The sequence below is a fragment of the Danio rerio genome, chromosome 20 (assembly GCF_049306965.1).
Source record: "Danio rerio strain Tuebingen ecotype United States chromosome 20, GRCz12tu, whole genome shotgun sequence".
Lineage (NCBI taxonomy): Eukaryota > Metazoa > Chordata > Actinopteri > Cypriniformes > Danionidae > Danio > Danio rerio.
In genome coordinates, this window is record NC_133195.1 from 30,273,747 (window position 1) to 30,294,908 (window position 21,162).

Here is a 21,162-nt window from a genome sequence, read left to right on the forward strand (position 1 = left end):
CAACTTGCTTCAACACACCTGCTAGGAAGTTTCTTGTATATCTAGTAGGAGCTTGATTAGCTGGTTCAGGTGTGTTTGATTAGGGTTGGAGCTAAACTCTCCAGCACACTGGCCCTTCAGGATCAAGTTTGGATGACCCTGCTCTAGACCCTGATCAGCTTGTTCAGGTGTTCAGGTTTAGAGTACAACTCTACAGTTGGTTCTTTGGTTGCTCACCTCTGGTTTAGGGGTAAAAGGAAGTTCAAATTACCTGAGCAACTGTATGTTAGTGAACATCTGATGATGCTACAAAGGTTATATTTATTTTTGTTTTTTGAATTAAATTAATGTGTGTTTTAACCTTTGGTGAAATATATCCAGTAATTCAACCACCCAGTAAACAGTTTCTCTTGAACCTGATCTGCCTTTGTAATCCCTTAAGCAAACGTGCCTTCAGAAGTCTAGCAAGTGTTTAACCTGGATGCTAATTTTATTTCCAGCTTTGCCCTAATTAATCTGACCAAAGGGCTAAGGATCTAAATCCTCTGTACAGGTTAGCGAATACTGAATCAATTCGACTTAAGCCAGTTGACTTTAAATCAGCCCTGGGGAGGGAAACACGTAGTCTAACAGGTTGTTTGGGTAGGTACAAGAGGTTTGTGGGTCACTGTGCACAGCTCACGCTGCTGTACTATACTTACAGGGTTTGCAGTACTTCAACGCCCGTCTTAGGATGCTGGAGAAGAGGCAGCAGCAGATCAGGGAGTTAAGAGCCAAGCACGAGAAGCTGAAAAAGGAGTTGGAGGATGCCAAGACTCGACTCATGCTGGACCCCAGCAAATGGATGGGAGAATGTAAGTGTATTATTGTGCATGTAATGGGGTTTTATAATTTTTCATGCTAATAATCTGCAAATGATGGAAGTTTTCTTTAAAAGGGACCTCCTTTTTGTAATTTAAAAAAAAAAATATATATATATATATATATATATATATATATATATATATATATATATATATATATATATATATATATATTCTCCTCTAAATATCCTCTAAAATTGAAAAAATAAATATATATTATCAATCTCTTGATTTATGTCTATGTGAAGCAGAGCATATGAAATATGATTGAATTAAAAATTGTAATTGTTAGTGTGTAAGTTTAATGCCTTATTATGCAGTTTTTTTTACATTGTCTATTATAGTAGTAAAAAAAAGGTTAGTTAGAACCAGCACGTATTTTGCTATCTACATTCCTTAAAATAGATGTTTTATGTATAACAGAAGAAAATGAAAGACACAATAATACTGCCTTATTATGCAGTTTTTTTTACATTGTCTATTATAGTAGTAAAAAAAAGGTTAGTTAGAACCAGCACGTATTTTGCTATCTACATTCCTTAAAATAGATGTTTTATGTATAACAGAAGAAAATGAAAGACACAATAATACATAAAAGTCTTCATACAGGTTGATGTGCTTTTAGACAAAAGGACTTTCATTAGCCAATTTTACTGTGATGTTCTACCAAGCATCAAAGGCAGGAGTGATTAATTTTACCATGCATCTTACACCGCATAAGTTTCCCAGTAATGTGATGTAGACTAATGGCTCCATTTATGACTTTAATTTAAGAGTTTGAACTTAGTGCCAGTGAATTTACAAGAAAACGCTGATGCAATGGTGATCTGCAGACACGCCTTGAGCACTGGCTACTTTGAAATGGTGCTTGAAACTATGTATTACAATAATGGATGACATTGGCTTTCTAGAATTTTCTCCATAAACCTAAACTGTAAAATGGTTTGTTGAGGTTTTTGTAGCTGTAATTCTCTTTTATTGTTGCTGCTTTCAACACTTTAGCTGTAAGAACAAACTATGAACACAAATGTAACAACGTTTAACCTTCATGTTAGCAATGAGCTATTGGTTTATCATCAGATTGCAGGGTTTTCTCAAACAAATACAGACCTTTAATATCACAAAAACATGATTTGAAGGAAGTTAAGCTACATCATGTCATTAATATTTACTTATTGAGAATAAAAACGAACACTGCCAGCAGCCATAGAAGCTCTGTTGAGGCTATAACTCAGTTTTATTTTGTATTCGTTTTTCAGTTTCAGTTAAGAATAATGAGAATTACAACTGTTAAAAAACAGCCATCCAACAACCTTGATATTGAAAAGTATATGTCTCCGGTGTGCTAGAAGAAATGCTTTTGTAAACAGTATGTGGGAGAGGAATCGCAGGCTATAAAAGAATAATGTAGAGCAAATGGTAGACGAACAGAGAGAGGGAGTGAATATGCGTGTCTGTGTGTGTTCTCGAATCAATAAGGTATTATTTTTTCCCTTCTGCAATCACTACCTGCCCACTGGCCAGGTGATGTTAACCATTCATCTGTGACTGCTGTCTTGGGTAAAGCTATGATTGGGACTGTCATGCTGTAAAAATCAGCCCTTCTTCAGAGCCCAGTAAAATGAGGATGGTGTTTCTGCAAGCTCACACACCAACCAAGCATCACACGCACAGATTTTTGTTTATGTCTTGAGTGATTAAACTATCAATCTAGGTGAGTCAGTAGTGCCACAGCCTGATGCGGTTAGCCTCATCTTTATTATGTAGTACAATATTGTGGCTTTTGCGGATTTTATTCTGGTATTTTTTTTTTTATTAGGGCTGTCTAAATTGACAGTATGCAAATAATATATAACAGTGAAATTAACTGATCAAACTGTTCACACAAATCAATACTTTGTAAGAAAAGCTTCCTATACAAAAGTAACTTTTTAAATCACAATGAATACCTGTATAAATATATATGAATACACAATGAATACGTGTATAGAAATATACATTTCTAATTAATGTATAAAATAAAGCCTATAACATTGATTGATTGATTGATTGATTGATTGATTGATTGATTGATTGATCGATCGATTGATCGATTGATCGATTGGCAAGTTTAATTTGCATATTTAAATGGAAACATAGCTAAAGTGACTCTTAAAGCTCGCTGTTGGAAGGAAAGAAATGAGCCTAACTGCTCAATATTGTTCTTTACCTACATGAAATGTTTCAACATCCATTCTTGCAAGTATTATTATACAGTGAAGCAAAACATAAATAAATAAATTATTTTTTTTATATTATGATTCTTACTATACATTTCTGCACATTACCTTTCTTAGGATGTTATTGTTTTTACAAAAGTGGTCTAACTGCACAGTTTTGCCCTGAGACAATAAATGAACTATCCTTTTAGTATATAGAAAAATAATAACAAAAAGTATCTTTTCTCAATCAAATATGCTTCTTCACATATCTGTGCACATCACGCATATTTTTAATTTGAAGATTTTTAAATTTAAACATGTTAAAAAGTCAAATCTAATTTACATTCTTTTAGCGTTGTGCTCAAGCAGGCTATGGTCACAAAAATGGCTTTTTTTGCCCCAAGAAGAAAGGTTAAACCCACACCCACCTCAAATTCTATTGTTCACCAACTTATTATTAGAACTTTTTTGTGATCTTTTATTTTAAAAATTTAAAGGGTTTTTTTTTTGGGCCCAAAAACTGGTTTATTGCCTGAGGGCAAACACTGCCATAAAGAATGTCAATGATTTAACTATAACATGAACATGAAAAAGGCATTACGGGTTGCAGTGATTTAATAGTGTATTAGTAAATGTCCAAACTAAAATGCATTAATGCTTTAGAAGCATTAGATATTTCATGCCAACTAGCAGTCATTAAAATGATAGTTCACAAAGAAACTTAAACATCTTTTGAACTAGTGACGGGTAACTAATGATGACAGAACTTTCAACCTTTTAAAAAGACTGTTGGTTTGATGGTCCATCAACAGACTTTGGCACTAATAAACAGAGAGCATGGTTAAATTAACCCAGTTTTAAATGAACAGTTTTGTTTTTCTTCTTTGCCCAGTTGATGTAGACCCAGATCTGGACCAGGAGTCACATGACTACCTGCAAGCTCTGGCTCAGGCCACAGGAGACCTGGAGTTTTGTGTCAACCTATGCAAGTCTCGCGTGATGATGGAGACCTGCTTCGATATCGCAGTGCCCGCGATTCCAGGACAGAGTGGACAACAGGAGATGGAGGTTTAGAAGAGAATAAAACAAGATGCTATTTGCAAGCTAGCTGTGAGTTATGGCAAGAACATGTTTTTTTTTTTTAAAGACTGACCTGCTTCGAGTAATGCAACAGTTGACGGTAATGAACATGCATGGGAATACCATGAAATGCTGAGAAACAAAGAGACTACAGAATAAGAGTAAGATCGTGTCCTGAGATCTTCACTAACGTTACCAGAAAGTGCCTTAAACCAAAAAATATCAGATGAAATAAATAAATAAAAAAATCCCTAGAATTATCTTTGTTTTTAAGATTGGTGCTAGTACTGAAACCAACTTTCCCAAGTACACTTTGAAAAACAAAGTATTGTGCATTGCAATGCAATGTATTGTGTATTTATAAGCTAAAGTGTGTAAAAATATAGTTTTAAGTATTTTCAATTACGCTGAGAGAAATTCCCCATAATATTGCCTTTTTAATGTATAATTATCTGTTCAACTTCAACATGCAATGCTTCTTCTGATTCTGAAGCATTGTGGTTAATCTTATTTAGTTACAGTCTCTGCATGAAGGCCTTGATATACTTGAAGCAAAATCAAAGAACTAATAGGTGAGATGTCTTTAGAACTAATTCAGCCTAAAATTTACTCTATCTTCAAAACTATTGGTCTGTGATGATGATGTATTAGGTGGGTGTGGCTATGAGGCTCCGCCTCTTCTTGTGTGCAAATAATCTCTAGTTAGGACTGTAGGTGCGTTCTACTTGAACCATGGCTGCAACCAACAACCGAGCACAGGCAGGGGCTGAGCTGAAAACAAGGCTGTCAGGTCGGACACCTCAGGGCTTCGTAGTTTGCTGCATGATGACAAATCAAATAGCGAGATCAATGATTTTATTTATTTATTTATTAATCCAGTCACATTAATCCAAAAAGATTGAACAAAAGGACATTCCCAAAATAAGTGAGCTAAACTTTCAGTGGAAATTTCACAGAAAAAAGCTAGATAAGCAATGTTACTCTTAAATGTATGTATAAATGGCCCGACAGGATAAAACTATTTAATAAATATCTAAATTATTTTAGAACTATTTAAAGAATAATTATTTATCTAAATTTGAAACCGTCATGGGGTGGCACGATCAATTATGATCAGTTAAATTACAAGTCTGTAAGACTTATTTGAGTTGATATTTGGTCATTCTCTAAAAATATGGAAGCTAATTTAAATCATATATGGAGCTGTATAAAGTAAAGGGTCTGTATAAAAACGATCGAAAATAAACCTATGCAAACAATCTAGCCTTTATAAACAAATTATTTAACAAAAAAAAATTTTGCCTACTGCAGTTAAATATTTAAAGTCTTTTAATAAGCATGATGTGTACAAGATATACATGGCATATAAAGTTTGTTTGGAAGTTTGTGAGGCAGAAGTTGTCCAATAATAAACCCGAAACACACTTGGTTGTTGTCATGTGGTGAACTCAGCCAATCTTGTAATATTGGTGTCGTGATCGCAGCTCCTGCAGTTGATCTTCAGGTGCTGCACCGGCTGAATCATTCGTCTGATCTTGGAGTGATGTTGCCATAGTTTGATGCCACATGTGACAGTCACGTGGCGTCGACGCAGAGCTGCATGATGTTGAACGCACTGAGTCTCTAGTCTGTGTGAAATTAAAAACATTTATTTTACAAGTGCACATACTCATTAAGTCAACAAATAAACCTTGCAAGTCAATTCACTCAATAATATTTTTTTGTGTTGGTAATTGTCTAAGTCTTACCCTTTGCTTCTGTATTTGGACTGGCTGTGCTTTTCTAAAGACGTCAGTATTCTTATTCTTGCCCCTCTTACTATTACTATGTGGGAATGATGCGCTAAAGGAAAGTCACGCTCCTACTCAATATTCTGTTTCAGTTGAAAGTACATCAACACACTGAAATAAAAGTCTCAGCAACTTCCTGTTAATGCAGACTTTTATTTCATCAGTTCTATTTACTGAGGTCAGACATCTTTGAGCAAAAGCATGAACAAACTTGAGAGCTGTTTTATAGTTAAAAAGGAAAGCGGCACTAGCTTTTTGTTTCTGGTAAGTTGCTTTGTTTAAAGTAATCTGCCATATCACTTCACGAGACACAGATATATATTTTATTTAGCTTAAAATGCTTTTGCCAGAAGCTATTGATTTTTATTTAATGCATAACCAAGGACCACTGTTTCAGCTAAAAATCCTGAAATCTTGAAGGTTTAATGTTGAAATCCTCAATGTTCTACTGGAGAAAATCGACACAGACAAAATGGTATTTTAAACTTCTTTTCAAACCTAAAGAAAGAATGAAAAAGACTTTTGCTTTGAGTATATCTTGGCCTTAATGATTGGCTGTCAGAAGACATGTAATTTCCCCTGGATACAGATTTGCTTCTTTAATTGATCAGTGCAGCTGCCGGCAGAGCAGTAATTAGAGCTCAGCTCAAACACTTCTCAGGACATCTAACCGAAGTGAGTTTGTACTTTGTTATTTGAGTGTGTGTTGTTTGCATCATACTGTAATGTGTGCATGTGTCTGTTCTTCTCTGATCATCATGCAAGCTGGTGTCTTTAATGTGGTAAACAAATCCACTCTATCTACCTGAACTACAAAAGATTATGCCTTTTTTTGCTGAAAATGATCTTCAAAATGATCAGATATACCAACGGCTATCATCTGTTGACAACTTCACAGCACAGGACCTTTTACTCACTGTGTCCAGTGAATTATGTTCAGCTTCTGATGTTAATTTATTATTGTGTTTTTTTTTTTTTTGTCCTGTTAATCCTTAAAGTGTTTCTGCAGAGAAGTGTGAATGCTGTTTCCTATAAAGAAACAAATAGAAGAGATTATTTAAAATGGCAAATGTTTGAAGTAGAGTTTGTGGCTTTTTTGTTTTCTTTTTACAAAAAACATTTTGTTTTCATTGAAAGATTGGTTTATTTTAAAGGAAAATAGACTTTTTTTCCTCAAGTTGCTGCATGACATTTTTTTTTGTCAAATTAATATATGATTTTATTTCTGTTTGATATGTTAATCTGAGATTTATACTGATAATTTATGTTTTAACAGATCTGCCAAGCATTTAGACTTTCAATGTCTATGACATTTTATCAGTGTTCCTGCTTTGTATTGTACAGTTTTTTTATCCTTTTTAAAAACCATGTATAAACTCATAAATTTGCATTAACAAAAAATATGAATAAAGAATGTCTCCTCTTTATAATTCTTTGTGCAAAATGGCTCTTTCATTTATCCAGGATATACTTAAATTAGATTTTTTTTTAAGAATGTTTAGTTGTTTTATTGTAAAGCCACACTAAAATTAGTTTGCGCTTTATGAATTGTAAAACTCTTGCAGGACTTTAGTCAAAGCACCAAGCCTAACTATATACTGGCTTATACTTATTATTCTACATCCCTAAAATTACCCATTTCTAAGCCCACACAGAATCTGCACATGCAGAAATCCGCTGATTTCCACAGATTTTAAGCCCATCATTATGTCTATGTATTTACTTGTGTAAATGTATATTTAGTCAGTTTTTCAAATAATTTTACTAATATTATTATTAGTCATGTAATAATAGTAATATTAAAATGTTCATTTGAATTATTAACAATACCGTTTGTAAAGTAAAATTTTCTGTCTTTTAGTAAATCTATAACAAATGTGCCCAAAGTAGGGCCCACAGGCCAAAGTTGGCCCATTGTAACCTTTGATTTAGCCCACCATCCCATCTGTGAGGAGAGTGACACTGATGAAGTTGGTTGGGGTGAATGCCTTCAACACAGAGATTGTCATCTCTTATTTGATGTAGCCTTTTTTGTTTGATTTATTGCTATTTTAATGTTTCAATTAAATGTTGTAAGTTAATACAATTTTTAAAAATGTAAATGCTGTCATATGACGGATAGAGGACTATGCATTTGCATCGGCGAGGAAATCAAGGCCAAAACTAGTGTAATTGTGTTATACTGTAAATTACATGTTTTTTTTGTTTTTTTTTTACTGTAATAAGTTCATTATAAAATGTTAAAAAATGCTGTATAAATTTAAATAATTTTTTTATAGTAATTTTTAAACATTAGTAAATAAATTAGGAAATTACCCATGGCAACTAGATTTACCTTTGACCCACTATAGCCTCAATCAAGTTTGGTTTTTGACCTTTCATAAGAAAAAGTTTGGGCACCCCTAATGTAATATATGAGTGTTGCTTTGTTTACCAAATAAGTGGATCTAATTGGGTTTGCATTGTAAACATCAAAAGTTAATGATAATTATTATTTATAATTAATTCATGAGTTATATGATAAACTCATTCCACATAAATCTGCATTTTCTTTTTTTTTTTTTTTTTTTTTTACAAAATTCTTAGCAGAAATAGCAAAAAATGTCTGCAGATTTAATTTGGCCCTACCTATTACTTAACCCAGGGGTTTCCAAAATTTTTAGCCCACGACCCCGAAAATAGCAATTTCAGTGTCACCCCACGATCCTCGAAGGTGGTTTTAAACATAGAAACATTGCACAGAATGTCCACACACCAATAGAAACTGCAGTATATAAACATGAACATATTGACAACACAAGAAAGTGCAGCAGTCTAACAACCATATCATTTTTTATAGTCATTATTAATTCGTTTAGGAGATTTTGATTTGCAGATCATCCTCCATGTTCAGTTGTGGCCTTTATTTTTAATGTACGTGAGTGTGTAAAGGTGTTAAAGTTTAACATTGTGCTGTAAAATCAATCTGCTGTTTCTGACTCTATTGCTGTGCCATTAAAATAACATAAACAACCTAGGGGTCACAATCCAATGGAAAAAAGAAATTGAAAAGTTGATGGCTTTTTATTTCCATGTTGTGGTTTTTTATGTAACTATTAAATATTATTTTGTCTTATGTAGGTTATGGATAAAACATGGTAATTCTATTGGTTTAATAATATATATAAGACTTTTGCATATTACCAAGCGACTCCCACTCATTGTCTCGCGACCCCCACTTTGGGAACCACTGACTTAACCCCAACTACATTAATAATAATAATGGGTCATTAATAGTGAGATACTTACCTTAAACTAAAGTGTGACTCTTGTTTCTGACAAATAAGATAGAAGTGGAGTTATTCAGCTTGATATATGACCAGGGTAAACAGCCAATTTACCTTTTCCTATAATCTGAAAAAATAACATTGTCCTGAACAAAGTCAGCTGATAAAGTGTTAAAGAACTAGAACCTTTTTATATGCATTAGTGTTAGCAACAGTAGCTCAAGGATGTAAGATTTCTCCATATAATAGCACTCTACCACTTACAAATCACGTGAGGAAGATCCCATTTCCCCCTGATCATTTCATATGTGCAGCAGAAGAGCCGGCGTGAAGTAATGACTGCTTGACATTAAAGCAATGGTTCACTGTGGACTTGTTAAACTGTTACTGGTCATGAGGGCCCGGTGAAGAGATGCTCCTGCACAGATGGCTGGAGCCAAAACAAATTTGGGAATTTAATCATGCCACAGATTGATCTCCGTCAGGTTTTCAGCCCCATAAATGATGGTATGCTGGGTTCAGTAATTCGTTTAGGCTTTTGGGCTCTGTGAGTCTATAGAATATCATTAGCCACATTGAAGAGACCCGAGAGCTTTAAAAACTCTCTTTATGACTGATTCCATTGGCAGTTCATTCCACCTGTTTTCCTCAGCAGATGGTCTCATCAAAAGGATCGAGATGAAGAAATCTAGTCGTTTATGTCATAGAGCCACCAAGTGACCCTGCTAAATTTGCTGACCAGGAACATTATTTTTCCACTTAAGTGAGAACCTTCTCTGTGTCTCTTCAATTAATCAAAGCAAATCAGTTACAGAAACTCAATTACTAAACTGTGTTCTGCTTAATCTAGTGTATATCAGTGATCTAATTATTTACTGTATTCTGAATGAGACGATATTATGATTTAAGTGTTTACATGTTTCTGTTTCACATATTATTGCAAAAACTGTTAGCTCAGTTTATGAATAGTAATGATCAATAATAACGAGTTATAATTAATTAATAATAATTATTTAACAAAATAAATATAACAATGACTTCACCCGCTTGTTTAAGCAGACTCTGAAATGTTTTTATTTATTTAGGAATGGTTATTATAACTACTTCTTGTGAAGTAAATAAATAGTTTAGAAGTTTTAGTAAACTCAGTCAGCTTGTAGCAAGGCTCTATCGTTAAATTGACTTTTTCTGTGAGGCAAAACAAAGACAATCCAATGTGGTTATATAACGCAATTTATTGACTAGTTATACATACAGTATAACAAACAAACCTACAAAACATAACAAAAACAAAAAGAAAGAAAGAAAGAAAGAGAAAGAAAGAAAGAAAGAAAGAAAGAAAGAAAGAAAGAAAGAAAGAAAGAAAGAAAGAAAGAAAGCAATGAAATAAATAAATAAATTTAGATCAAAGAATGGCAAATCTAACTCAGATCATGTGATCTGACCAGGCCAATTGAGTGAGCACACTTTTGTTCTGGCCAATAAAAGAAAACAAACAAAAAGAAGCGCTGACAAGTGGGATAATGGCATCTGCTGCTTCAGAAGCATTAAGAGACAAATTAATATCAAAGAAAAATAGCATTTGTAATATGACTTTGGTTTCAAAGTCACAGACAGCGAACAAAAACAGGTAATTTTTAAGAGCTGTCAATTATTAAGCTGAACCTTGAATTAATTGTAAATCAAATCGCAATGTCTGTCAAAAAAATTGCTATTAGATATTTTCCAAAATCGCACAGCCCTAACATTGAGTTTGTTATATTAATTAAATGTTTAATATGTACCTGCCATTCAGCAGCCAATAAAACGGGTTTGGCAATAAACAAATACTTCTACTATAAGCGTCTCTGTCTGTCTTGCTCTGTTCATTATATACATGGATGGGGGAGGGCAGGTTCAAAAGCAGACAGTCCAACCCTCAGGCTCTGAATGTGATTGAGTTCTCCGTCACTCTCTGTGAATATGTGCAACAGAGATGAACAAAACAGAGCTGGAGTCTGGTATTTCAATTCCATCCTCTGACACAATGCAACGTCTTGCATTTATATTGAAATCTACAATAAATGGGAAAACACTTTGAAATGCATGATAGAATGCATGAATACTCTTAGGACATTGGTGATGTAAAGTCACGGCGACTATGTTTTCTGCAGACTAAAGCAGTAACTAAATTTCAATGTGCATACATGTGAAACAAGTTGTTAATGCATATAATAATGAAAAAGGTTTTACAAGCAACAAAATCATAGTTTATTCTGACTTCTTCAGCTTTGTGGATTTGAATTTGACAGATATTATGCAAAGTGAAACATACACAAACATGTGCTTTTTGCTAAGCTTTACTTTGTGCTTTAAATTTACTTCTTGCCCATGCCTGTACATTATAATTATGTTTAATTTTGTTGCATTTAATATTGCATTTATTTATTTATTTATTTATTTATTTATTTATTTATTTATTTATTTATTTATTTATTTATTTTATCTTTTGTTTGTTATTGTTAATGTTAATTGAGTTAATGTTGCTCATACTTGTGGTGCATGCCTGTTCATTAGATTATTTTTCTCATTTTTAATTTTTATTTTAATGCATTTAATTTAATATTTATGATCCATGCCTCTTGGTTTGACATTATGGTCAATTACATTGCATCTACATGCCAACTAATTCTCATTAGATTATAAGTAGACTGTTAGGTTGGGGTTAGGAGTTGACAAAGTTTCACTTGCAAAATTTCTTATAGTCAGTTAAATGTCTGTAGAAGGAGCAGTATCATCAGATATTAAGCTGACAGTCTACTACTCAAATGGACCATCAAAATAAAGTGTTACCTATATTATTGTTGAGACTTTATTGTTTACCTATTTATATGTGAATTACTGATTTGTAAACAATCAGGATGCGCATGCATCGAGATTGCAGAAAAAAAAAAAAACGGGAGCGCTAGCATTAACAGCGAGGGAATGACATCCGATGCGGTACAGAGTTTGTTGTTGTATTAGAGATAAAATATATTGATTACATATTATATTTATTATTTACATAATGCTTTCAGTGTATTGTAACAGCTTGTCACCCAGTGATAAGCACAGTTATTCTGCGTTCGTCTGAAAGGTACATCTGCGATAGCATCCTCCCAATGAATATTGATAGAAAATGTCAAGAATCCAGCCAGAAATTTACAGATATCTTATTAAAACTCCAAGTGTTTTTACAAGAGAGAAGTTAAAGGCCTACAAGTCTTTGGATGCCTACAGGCAAGAAATAATGTTCCATGATTATCATATTCAAAACTTTGTAATGCTATAGTGCTAAAAACCGAAGTTCTGCCTAGCCAAAGACATAGAAAGAAGATGGAACTGTACAAGGCCTGGGTAATCATCAACAAGCAAAACAACTGCATTCTGACAGCGAACTGTAAATTTTTACATTTCATTCTAAGCATTCAGTGTCTGCAGTTTAATCATTGCTGCAATCAAAAACGAGTAATGTGTATGATTCAGCATAGCATGCCGTGAACTTACCTGATATAAAATGAGAACTGCAGAGTCGAGCATTTTTAATTAGGTCTTCACTCCATTCAACTCTTCTGATAGCTGTTAGCTAAAAATGTATGTGGTTACTGTTAAAAGCAGTGTGGAGTTGAGTAAGGTGAACTTTAAGTTTTCTATTTTTGGACTTTCGATTTTGGCATCCTACTACACAACGTAACATGTTTGCTATTGCAACCGGTCTGTTTTTTGCAACCGCTATGTGCAGTTGAACTCATGTGACGTCATGTGTGACGTAGGTTGATGATTCCCCTATACTTTGATGTTGCTCACATGTTTTGTTTTGTTGCTCACATTTTTTTTTTTGATTTGTTTCAATTTGTATTTCATCTTGTTTTTTTTTCATTTTTTTGTAATTGAATGTTCTTTATATTTGTGGCCCATTTCTGATTGTTTTGTTTTGTTTTGTTTTGCATGTTTATGTTGTTTATAATTATTTTCTATCTGTGTTTGTGAGTTGTGTTTGGTTTTTATTTATTTATATGATTTCGTTTTTTTATAGTTTTTTATTTTTATTATTTTAATGCATCTTTTTGTCTGCCTGTTCATATCTGTTATTTAGAATATTTTTACTTAACTCAATGGTTTGCTCGTTTTCTTGCACTAATGTTGCTGTATTTGTGTTCCATACCATAAAAGCAATTAGTTGACTTTACTTAAAAACAAAATGTGAGTCTGTTTTCTTTAAAGCAATTAGTTTACTTTAAAAAAAATAAAGTGAGTTCATTTTCTTTTAAAGTGATTAGTTGACTTTACCTGTTGATTGAAATGTTAAGTAAATGAACAACAGTATGTGCATAAAGTGATGTTTATTTATAAACTAATTTCGCGAGGATAACATGCTTATGATGGTCCACAGCTGGTCCTGCATTAGCAACAGGATTCACCAATCGGATTATTCCTAACTCACTATAAATAATCAGAGTTTCTTACTTTTGATATCTTTGTCTTCCTCTTCCCTGTCTCCAGAATCCCCCCTTCCACCCCTACTTCTTCCTCCTTGTCCCTGAAAGAGTGGCACGGTGGCCCAGTGGTAACACTGTTGCCTTACAGCAAGAATGTCATTAGCCCCTTTCACACAGTGATACCGGTAAATATCCGGAAAATTTCCGGAACGACTTTACCGGTAAATTCAAAAAAGCGCTGTTCACACAGGCGAGGACGTTACGGAAATTTTCCGGAAAAGAGCATTCACACATCCATTCCAAAATACCGGTAAATTCTGACATCATTCACCACAAATGAGCTTTAAATGGCTGCGCTTGTATTTGTAAACATTTGACTAAATTACAAACTCTGTGGATGATCAATATTGTGAACAACTTTCGCAGGATCACTTTCGCATGTCGAGATGTTCATAATATGTGCGTGTGCAGGCGCTCACAGGCTGTTTCACAGGCACACGTAAAGCTTGAAGGTAAACAAACAACGGCTTATCATAAGCATCTCATCGATGATTATTTACACAGTTGGCATTAAGAAGAACATATAAACGTGATCTGACTAACTTCTAGCAGCTAAATGTGTCTGGAAAAATATTCAAAGGCTTTTATTCTCACAAACCGCGCGGACGTAAATGCGTCTGACTGTTGTGATTGGCTAAAGCAGACGTCTCACGTCAGCACATTCTAGACGTGCACACGCTTATTACGGCAATCTTCCTTCTGCATTCACACAGCGCAGCATTCCAGCAAATTGCCGGTAATGTTACAACTTCTCTTTCCGGAAAATAGCCAGAATGAATTTACCGGTATTTTCAAAAAGGACCTGTTCACACATACAACCTTTCCGAAAAATTGCCGGCAATTTTCCGGAAAGGTCTGTCTGTGTGAAAGGGGCTATTGTCTGTGTGGAGTTTACATGTTCTCCCTGTGATTGTGTGGGTTTTCCTTGGGTTCTCTGGTTTTCTCCCACAGTCCAAAGACATGCAACATAGTTGAATCGACCAAATCAAATTGTCACCACTGATGAGCTCCTAATCAGCAATTCCTAATTGCCTAATTGGGAGTTCTTGAGACCTACCTGAGCTCAAATTCTCCTCTCACCTTACAAACGGGAGGGAGCTCTAGGCTTATGGATCTTATGAGCTCAGGGCTCTCTCCTGGGACAGCGTGCCAAACATGCTTTATAATCAATCATGAGCAAGTGTGAACTCTTGAAATATGTCAACTTATCAGTTCCAAGGCTTTGTTTTTATTTATCGCCTTTTTATTACTAATTAACCTTGACCATATCTGTTTGATTTTAACATTATTGCTTATACCTCTTGCCCGTGCGTTTATCTTCTGTTCTGTGAGAGTGCCTGTTCTCAGAGCATAGGCTTCTATGATGATTGAGGCCGCCATGACACCTTGATTGGCCAGCTGAAGCAATGAACCAAGCAATAGAAAAACATTAGCTATGAAGAAGGCTTATCTTCTGGAGTGACAGAACGAACTGTGAGTGTTCATTGGTGAATGCGGTGTGATTGGCACATAGCAGTGACAGGTTGAGGTATCTTTTTTTTAGTGGCACAGTGAAATGTAAAGGTGAAGAGTAGTGGGGTTAATTGCTTCTTGTTGCGAAGAGCCAATGCGCCGCCTGTCACGCCTCCTGCATTAATCCCATCAGAGGCAGCATGTGCCCATCAAATGCATGGCAACAGTTGCCGTGGCTTCTGTTGGAGAGCACAGCCTTGGAAATAGATTTATGGACAGGTGAACAGAGTCAAAAAATCATGGTTATCACTATACTTTGCCATTTGCAAACTTTTTTTTTTCTATTACAATTGTTCTAAAATGTTCTGCTTACTGCATGCATTATGATAGATTTATAAAAATCGTAATGGCTCAACTTAAAAAAATTTGGGGAAAATTATTTATTTTAAGATACTTTATGATATGTTGCCATATAGCAACAATGTATAATAATGGATCTAACTTAGAAATGTCAGATTTAGAACTCTCCTTATAATTAACTATTTTATTGTTTGTTTTGATTTAATTGGTGTTGCAGTATTACAAGCTATAACCCCGAACTAACCAACAACTGATTCCATTCTTTTTGTCTGAGCATTATTGAAAACAAACACAATACTGTATTATCATGTACACAACATACAGTAGATATCAATATTTCCTCCAGTAAATATTAATTCATTAATTTATTCATTCATTTTCTTTTCGGCTTAGTCCCTTAATTAATCTGGGGTTGCCACAGCAGAATGAACCGCCAACTTATCCAGCATATCTTTTTTGTGGTAGATGCCCTTCCAGCTGCAACGGATTGCTGGGAAACACCCATAAACACTCATTTACACACACACACAAACACACACAATGGACAGTTTAGCTACTTACCCAATTCCCCTGTACCGCATGTCTTTGGACTTGTGGGGGAAACCAGAGCACCCGGAATAAACCCAGGCGAACAAGGGGAGAACATGCAAACTACACACAGAAATGCCAACTGACCCAGCCAAGGCTTGAACCAGTGACCTTCTTGCTGTGAGGCGTTTATGCTACCCACTATTCCACCGTGACACCCTTAGTAAATATTATAACAAATAAACAAGCCCAATACATCCAGATGCAATGTAACTACTAGCTAACAATGTTTATATATTATACAATATACTATACTCCGCCTGTCGTATCTGCCTCAGAGCTAACTTACTTGAACTGTCTCCATCACTGCGATGTAAATATCCAGCCTGATCTCACGAGAAAACGTAAGTATTAATTTTTACGTTTTGCCAGTTTAGTGGCTAATTCTTACGAATTCGTACGAGTTCAGTCGTACGAAATGGTACGATTTTAAAAAGGAGGCATGGCACCTAACCCCACCCCTAACCCCAACCGTCATTGGGGGATAAGCAAATTGTACTAAATTGTACGAATTAGATCGTACGAATTCATACGAATTAGCCACTAAATGAAAAAGTTACGAATTGCCGTGAGATTGTGTTGAAATATCATGTTGCCGTATGGCAACGCCATTCGATAGAGGGTTATATATACAAGTAATGCATTATTTGAATAAATATTTGTTAATTAGCATACATTTCTTGCAGAAAATTGGATAAAGTCATATTTAATTTTTAATTTAATTGAATTTTTTTTTTTATTGCATAACAGAGTCCAAGGTTTTTACAGAGATGACTTGGGGAATCTTTTTGGTTGCTTTTTGATAGTAGAAAACTTCTACTTCTTACATAATTATGCAAATTATGTAAGAAAATATCTCTGTTTTTATAATGTAGTTATGGCTATAACAGTGATGTGGAGACTTATTTCTCAGTGCAGGAGAAAATCGCAGCCTTTAAAAACTATGTATTGTAATTGAAATCACAAATTGGTGAATTGCGCAGAAAGAAACACTTAAAAGTATATGTTTTCTTTACATCTGACAAATAAAAACACTATGAAAAGCCAAATAGATGCATTAACAAACAGTCTCTTTGAATGCTGGGTCTTGTCTTTTTTGTTGCGGTGTAAGAAATAAGAAATAGACTCAGCTTTCTGCTGGGTAACGTGTTACTTTCTGCACACATTTCAGCTTAAAACATCTCGCAATAGCGTAAAATAGTCTGACAAAATGTGACAGTCAGAAAGGTAGAGTGATCTGTTTATGCCTTTAGAGGTTGCAATGGATATTTTTTTATCCCAGTAGAGGAGACCATGTATCTTTTTTACTGTTTGTTGTGCCTTGCCAGCTGAGATGAAATGGGGTTTATTGACTCATTTCAGAGCAAATTAGCCTCTGCACCGAAAACAGCCTGGAGCAATGTGTTTTGTTTTTTCTCATACTGAGTTTTTGCGTAGATTCTCTCTCTATCTTAATTAAACTTTGTCATATGACCATGCACTGCGAAACTGTTTGTGTCAATTAGCTGTCAGTAGCTTTAATGACACAGTTCATTCAGGTCAAGATCGGAAGGAAGTGTTCAGCGTATTTTTGTGCACATGGTAATAAGAGCTTGAGTACATACTGTACAAATAACAGGCTAGCATATGTCAGAATTGTTTTAATACTATGTAATATAATCTTTTTCATATTTTGTAACAGCCCTTCAGTACAAAGATACATTTTTTAGTGTTTTTTTTTTTATTTTTTTATTTAAGTTGTATTAATATTACTATATGATGATTGGTGTTTGTTTATTGTATTTTATGAGAGTTTATCCTTTCTTCAAAGGAAAATAATAGGTAAATTTTTTTCTTTAATACGTTATTTTTTATTTCCCTCTTTAACACCTCAAAAGCACTGTTTTCAAATGTATTATACACTGTAAATAAATCAGTTATTTTCCTTTTTTTCCAGGTGCGGGGTGCTGGAAAAAAGAAGTAAAATAACGGCCGTTAAATTACCGACATTTACCATAAAATAATAGTTGTTAAATTACAAAAATGTTTCTAAAATTTAAATTTCCTGTAATTTTTTTATTTATTTACCATCTGTTATTTTAAAGTGAATTTATAAATTTTGTTTTTTCTCCACTTTTAAACTTTGTGAAGTTTATTTTTAAACTAATTTTGAGATGATCACATGCTTATGATTGACCACAGCATGTCCCGCATTAGCTATCATATTTTCACATTACCGGGTTTCTCAGAAGCGGAAGTCATCAAAATTGAGAAAAATTGAATGGGAGAGTACAACAAATAATTTTACATTAAACGGTCATAACAGGTTTATGAAAATTAAATGAATCCAAATGCACATAAATAACCAGATTTTCTTACCTTAGTCATCTTCGCCTTGAAGAATCCCCTATCCACCCCTACTCTTCCCCCTCTTTTCTAGATTAATCCAGGACAGGGTGGCACAGTGACTGTGGTTAGCACTGTTGCCTCACAGCAACAAAGTCCCTAGTTCGAGTCCTGGCTGGGCTAGTTGATGTTTCTGTGTAGAGTTTACATGTTCTCCCCGTGCTCGCGTGGGTTTCCCAGTTTCCTCCCCAAAGACATGACGTATTAGTGAATTGAACAAACCAAATTGGCACAGTATGTAAGTGTTTTAGTAATGGGCGTTCAATGCATAACCATGTTCTGGTAGAGTTGGTGGGTCATTCCGCCGTGGCGACCCCTAATAATCAAGGAATAGGCTGAGCGAACAATCCGGGGGAGCTCTTAAACCTACCTGACTCCCCTCTCTCTCAGTGAAATAAGTGGGAGCACTGGGCTCAAGGATATTTTGAGCTCAGGGCTCTCTCCTGGGACAGCATGCCAGACACGCTTTATTATCAATCATCAGCTGAGTGTGAACTATTGAAAATGGATAGTTTACCTAAAAAAAATAAAAAGTCAATTAAAGATATTTTGAAGAATGTTGGTTACCAAAAGGCAATGGCTATCGTTTGCCAGCATTCTTCAAAATACTTATTTTACGTTCAGCAAAAATGAAAAAACTCTTAAGTGTGAGTAAATGGAGGAAGGATTTTTGTTTTGGTGTAAACTATCCTTTTAGTAACCAAACAAACAGGTAATTGAATAAAACAGAAATTAAATTACAGACTTTACCTATGACTCTATGCTTAAAGACTCATGAATAATGAAGGACATCAGACCACCAGCAGCTCACATTCTCTTATCTCCTTTCACGATTGCTAATCTACATCCAATTCCCCTGCCATTTGACCCCTGATCTTTATGTGTACTTTGGAGTCCTGTGTCTTGTGGTATAATATTGCCATTTCCATTGCACATAGTGAAGCTTCTGTTTAATCTCCTCACCCTTTCCTTTCACAGTGTTGTATTTCCATTAAAATGGATAGCATTTTTTGTAGCCCATGTCATTAATGTGTCAGTAGTGTGTGTAAATCACATAGTCGTAAAATACAGTTCTCTGATAAGCATTGGATGTGACAGCATGTTTGATTAAAAAGCATATGAAAGAAAAATGTTTGAACACAAAGAGACACCTGGTTGCGGTTGTAAAACTGTGTCATATTTATAGCTTCTTTTGTGTGATTAGGTGGCAATATTGCTTTAATTAAACATGCCAGTAATTATTACTTGATTTATGTCCGAATTAACTTGTGACTGATTACGTTATTTTAGTTGCACTGAACTTTTTTCCATTTTTAATTGTGGTTGTTATTACATAGGGTAATGCAGTAACGCAGTAGATAGTGCTGTCGCCTCACAGCAAAAAGGTCGCTGGTTTGAGCCTCGGCTGGGTCAGTTGGCTTTTCTGTGTGGAGTTTGCATGTTCTACCTGCTTTCGCGTGGGTTTCCTCCGGTGCTCCAGTTTCCCCCACTGTCCAAAGACATGCGGTACAGGTAAATTTTTGTAGGCTAAATTTTCCATAGTGTATGAGTGTGAATGAGTGTGTATGGATGTTTCCCAGAGATGGGTTGCAGCTGGAAGGGCATCCGCTGCGTAAAACATGTGGCAGTTCATTCCGCTGTGGAGACCCCAGATGAATAAAGTGACTAATCCAAAAAAGAAAATGAATTAATGAATGAATGTTGTTATAAAGTTAGATTTGTGTTTTTTTATGATTTTTTTTAATTTAATTATTTTTTTAATTGAATGGAAGGCAATATCTTTCACTGTAAAAAATAAATAAATAAATAAAAAAGAACTTTTTATCTCTAAATTCAAACTGTTTCTCTTCAGCTTATATCATAGTTAAAACTTTGACGAAACAAAATCAGTTGCAATTTTGGCTTTTTTCTCAAAATTGTCATTTTATTTCTTGTGTTGGAATAATTAATCAATTCTATGCGTGTTCAATAAAAAGGCCAAGAGAGGTTTGTGACAAAAATATTAGTAATTTATTGGATACAAATAAATAATTCAATCCACCAATTCTGGTACTCTCAATGCAAAGCAGAAGTTACATTCAGGAGGTAAGCAACAACTTTTACTTCCTGACTTCAACTTTTATAGGCAGTTGATATTAACGGGTTATTGAAATTCGTCACTTATCAATTCTCCAGTCTTCCATTAGAATGATTGGGTCCTCACTAAAAAATCTACTTTTCATGCTGTTTGGACAGACGTGTGTATGTATAGGGTATAGACTGTCATATTGTATAGACCAATATTGATTGACAGGCGCGCATTACCATATCCTTATTTTGTTGTTTCATGTCCGCCATTTTCAGTATGTGAGTCAAAGTGATGTCACCAAAGGAACACCCTTGCCCTATTTTTTAGATGTAAGGCTCATTGGGCTCAACACAAGATTTACCACATGATCACTCTCATCAGCGCCATTGTTTGTAACTTTAGGTGGGTTTGCAAACATGTGTACTTTTCATTGCATCTTTCTTAAACTTCAGCCGTTTGCATTTCTTACGTTCACCGAAGCTCCATGTGATCTTAACTAGGTGCAGTTGAAAAGTGCAAACACGTTGCCTCAAGTGTGCGTCCCTCTTTTAAAAATAAAATAAAGAACTTACCTGCAGGTTGCACACCAAAAGCGCCTCTCACAGCGCCTTGC

General features: G+C 34.7%; 1 protein-coding gene across 4 annotated transcripts in view; it reads left to right on the forward strand.

The window, feature by feature from the left end:
- Positions 1-7,343, forward strand: part of kif26aa (kinesin family member 26Aa) — a 125,821-nt gene extending 118,478 nt beyond the window's left edge. For all 4 annotated transcript variants that reach the window (XM_068215647.2, XM_009304053.5, XM_073933318.1 and 1 more), the window contains 2 exons: positions 683-833; positions 3,936-7,343. In XM_068215647.2, the coding sequence (XP_068071748.1) occupies positions 683-833; positions 3,936-4,117 (333 nt within the window). In that variant the 3' untranslated portion in view covers positions 4,118-7,343. The remainder of the gene's footprint in view (positions 1-682; positions 834-3,935) is intronic.
- Positions 7,344-21,162: the final 13,819 nt, after the last annotated feature.